At 39.7% G+C, this 4350-nt stretch overlaps 1 protein-coding gene across 1 annotated transcript; it reads left to right on the plus strand.

Moving 5' to 3' along the window:
• Positions 1-498: 498 nt before the first annotated feature.
• On the plus strand, positions 499-1443 carry LOC116867537 (olfactory receptor 11H6-like). The gene has a single exon (XM_032857160.1). It carries the CDS (start codon positions 499-501, stop codon positions 1441-1443), a length of 945 nt encoding a protein of 314 aa, XP_032713051.1.
• The last annotated feature ends 2907 nt before the right edge of the window (positions 1444-4350 follow it).

A 4350-nucleotide genomic window follows, 5' to 3' on the forward strand; every position in this document is an offset into this window, starting at 1 on the left:
TTTTGTCCAGTTACCAGATGACCTTAAGACACCAACACTGATCCAGAAGAACAGTGAAATGCATAAATATTTGTGTGTTGTTTCTCCCTCTTCTGATACCTAACATTTGTGTCTCTGATTCCAAAGATTTAAGTAATTGAAATTCTGTGTCCAATAACAAGGGTCTATAGCTCTTAATCTATAGATAAAAATACATGATTCATACCTACTTACATTTGTGAGTGCTGTCATCAACCTTCTCCAAGTTGCTTATCACAGAACATCCTGTCTTTTACCGTGAGAAAACTCTGAAGGAGAAATTAGAGAATACAAAGTTTCAAAGTCTGATCATACCAAGCACTCTCTGAAATTCACAGACTTCAGCAGTATAGTTATTTATCTAATGGAATAACAGAATCTAATAGAGCTAGGGATCTCCACCAAGGAAATAATCTTGAAGATGAAAGAATAAGACTATCTTTGTCATTGTCACTTTTCTTCTCCACCCCCTAGGAAGCCATGAATAGGTCAGGAGTCAGCACAGTGACTGAATTCATACTCCTGAGTTTTCCATGCTCCAGGGAGGTTCAGGTCATCCTCTTCATGCTGTTCTTGGTGTCCTACATCCTGACACTGATGGTGAATGGGGCCATTGTCTGTGCAGTGAAACTGGATCGTAGGCTTCACACCCCCATGTACATTCTGCTGGCCAACTTTTCATTCCTGGAGATCTGCTATGTCAACACAACTGTTCCCAACATGTTAAAGAACTTCTTATCTGAGACCAAAACCATCTCTTTCACAGCTTGTTTCTTCCAATTCTACTTCTTTTTCTCCATGGGTATCACTGAGACCCTCTTACTGCCCCTCATGGCTTTTGATCGTTACCTGGCCATCTGCAAGCCTCTCCATTATCCTGTCATTATGAACAACCATCTCTGCATGAACCTGGTGGCCCTGTGCTGGGTCACAGCTTTCCTCTGCTATCTGATCCCTATCTATTTTATCATACAACTCCCTTTTTGTGGCCCCAACACCATTGACCACTTTGTATGTGACCCTGGGCCTCTTCTCGCCCTGTCCTGCATCCCTGCCCCTGGAATTGAGCTTTCTTGTTCTATATTGAGCTCTCTTATTATCTTCATCACCTTCTTCTTCATTCTTGGGTCCTACACCCTGGTTCTCAGAGCAGTGTTGCGTGTCCCTTCAGCAGCTGGCCGACATAAGGCCTTCTCCACCTGTGGTTCCCACCTGGCTGTGGTATCTCTCTTCTATGGATCTATCATGGTGATGTACATTAGCCCAACCTCTGGTAATCCAGGTGGAATACAGAAGATTGTAACCTTGTTCTACTCATCGGTAACCCCACTTATAAACCCACTGATCTATAGTCTCCGAAATAAAGACATGAAAGCTGCCTTGAGAAAAATTCATATGTGCACAGGAATTAGTCAAAGCAAATGAGAGTTCATGAGCTGGTCAAAATCAGAATTAATTCTTTTCCCCATTTCCATCGCCACCTAAAAAGTAGGTGTTTATTCATCTGTCCCTTGAAACACAGACTCAAATTTATCTATTCCTGCCAGGTCACATAATGGAACACATGACAAATTAAATCACACCTTGTCCTCAAATCATGATTTTTTATATTGTAATAGGGGTAAATGACCTCCAATAACCGCTTGTCCACTTATCTGTGATTATTTACTCAGTCCCTGGCCTCATGTTTTTCTGACCTCTATTAAGTGCATCCATTCTTACATTTGGTTTTTCTTGCTTAGACATCTCTGCTCTACTCCTTAAAAGGGTATTCATACCTTTGTCGCACTGATAAAAAGTAACAAGTGCCAATTAAATCATTACTGAGCCAGCATTTTTATTTAATTGACATCCAAAACACCAACAATGACCTAAAGCACTGTCTCCCAAAACTGTTTCATAATTACTTAGGGAGCTTTTTAAAGAACAGATTGTCTCTATAAACATTGGGGTACAGATGGCCCTTCTTTTCACTACATCTGTATCTTTGGGGTAAATACCCAGTAGTGCAATGGCAGGGTCATAGGGAAGCTCTATTTTTAATTTCTTGAGGAATCTCCACACTGTTCTCCAAATTGGCTGCACCAACTTGCATTCCCACCAACAGTATAAGAGGGTTCCCCTTTCTTCACATCCTCTCCAACACATGTTGTTTCCTGTCTTGCTAATTTTGGCCATTCTAACTGGTGTAAGGTGGTATCTCAATGTGGTTTTAATTTGAATCTCCCTGATGGGTAGTGTTGATGAACATTTTTTTATGTGTCTGATAGCCATTTTGTATGTCTTCATTGGAGAAGTGTCTGTTCATGTCTTCTGCCCATATTTTAACATAGCAGCAATGGCCATGGTCGCCAAACTGTGGAAAGAGCCAATTTGCCCTTCAACAGTTGAATGGATAAGGAAGATGTGGTCCATATACACTACAGAGTATTATGCCTCCATCAGAAAGGATGAATACTCAACTTTTGTATCAACATGGACGGGACTGGAAGAGATTATGTTGAGTGAAATAAGTCAAGAAGAGAGAACCAATTATCACATGGTTTCACTTATTTGTGGAGCATAAGGGATAACACGGAGGACATGGGGAGATGGAGAGGAGAAGGGAGTTGAGGGAAATTGGAGGGGGAGATGAATCATGAGAGACTATGGACTCTGAAAAACAATCTGGGGGCTTTGAAAGGGAGGAGGTGGGGGGTTGAGGGAGCCAGGTGGTGAGTATTATGGAGGGCACGTATTGTATGGAGCACTGGGTTTGGTGCATAAACAATGAAATCTGTTACACTGAAAAGAAATTAAATTAAAAAAAACTAAAATATAATAATAATAAATATAAAATCTTAAAAAAAAATAAAAAGAACAGATTGTCAGTTTTTCTCTGAATCTAAATGAGAATCTTTGAAGTGGACTCCTAGAAATCCTTATTTTAATGTTACTCAAGTGATTCTGGTACACCTGACCAGCACCAATCCACAGGTGATCTTATAGAGCCACTATTTTTTTAAATTTCCAATTTCAATTTATTTTTTATTATGTTATATTAGTCACCATACACTACATCATTAGTTTTTTATTTTTGGTCTTGTGAATAGTGTTCCATGATTCATTATTTGCATATAATACCCAATGCTCATTGCAACACATGCTCTCCTTAATACCCATCACCAGGCTAACACATTCCTCCCCCCCCCCACGCCCCTCCTCTCTGAAACCCTCAGATTGTTTCCTGGAGTCCAGAGTTTCTCATGGTTCATCTTCCTCTCTGAGTTCCCTCCCTTCAGTTTTCCCTTCCTTACCCTAATGTCCTCCATGCTATTCCTTATGTTCCACATGAGTGAAACCATATAATAATTGTCTTTCTCTGCTTGACTTATTTCACTTAACATAATCCCCTCCAGTTCCATCCATGTCAATGAAAATGGTAGGTATTCATCCTTTCTGATGGCTGAGTAATATTACATTGTCTACATGAACCACATCTTTATCCATTCATCTGTTCAAGGGCATCTCAGCTCCTTCCACAGTTTGGCTATTGTGGGCATTGCTGCTATGAACATTGGGGTCCCTGTGCCCCTTCTTGTCACTACATCTGTATCTTTGGTATAAATACCCAGTAGTTCAATTGCTGGGTCATGGGGTAGCTCTATTTTTTAAATTTTTGAGGAACCTCCGTACTGTTTTCCAAAGTGGCTATACCAACTTGCATTCCCACCAACAATGTAAGAAGGTTCGCCTTTCTCCACATCCTCTCCAACATTTGTTGTTTCCTGCCTTATTAATTTTTGCTATTCTAACCGGTGTAAGATGGTACCTCAATAGAACCACTATTTAAATAAATATGTGGCATAGAGAAATGAAATCCCACCTTAGCTGGGAAATTGCTTCCAGGGAAGAAAGAATCTGATAAACTTCTTAAGACAAATATTGTGATATCGACATTTTCTTCTATTCTTGTGAATAGCCTTGAAACTCAATTTATATATCAAAGGCAACTTGGGTATCCAAATAAGGGGTTATTAATCTTTGATTTAGGTGAACATGTAATTAGCTCTAAATTTTATTCTTAGGATATACTGGGTCAATTTTTAGATTAAGGTAGAACATCAGAAATATGTGGATCAGAATTATTAGATCTGGGAAGAACTGCTTCTTTTGAGTTGTACTTTTTTTTATTAATCATTTTTTAATTTATTTTCAGCATAACAGTATTCATTGTTTTTGTACCACACCCAGTGCTCCATGCAATCTGGACCCTCTCTAATACCCACCACCTGGTTCCCCCAACCTCCCACCCCCCCACCTCTTCAAACCCTTCAGATTGTTTTTCAGAGT

Source organism: Lontra canadensis, unplaced genomic scaffold, assembly GCF_010015895.1.
Source record: "Lontra canadensis isolate GAN:19392208 unplaced genomic scaffold, GSC_riverotter_1.0 scaffold12, whole genome shotgun sequence".
Classification (NCBI taxonomy): Eukaryota; Metazoa; Chordata; class Mammalia; order Carnivora; family Mustelidae; genus Lontra; species Lontra canadensis.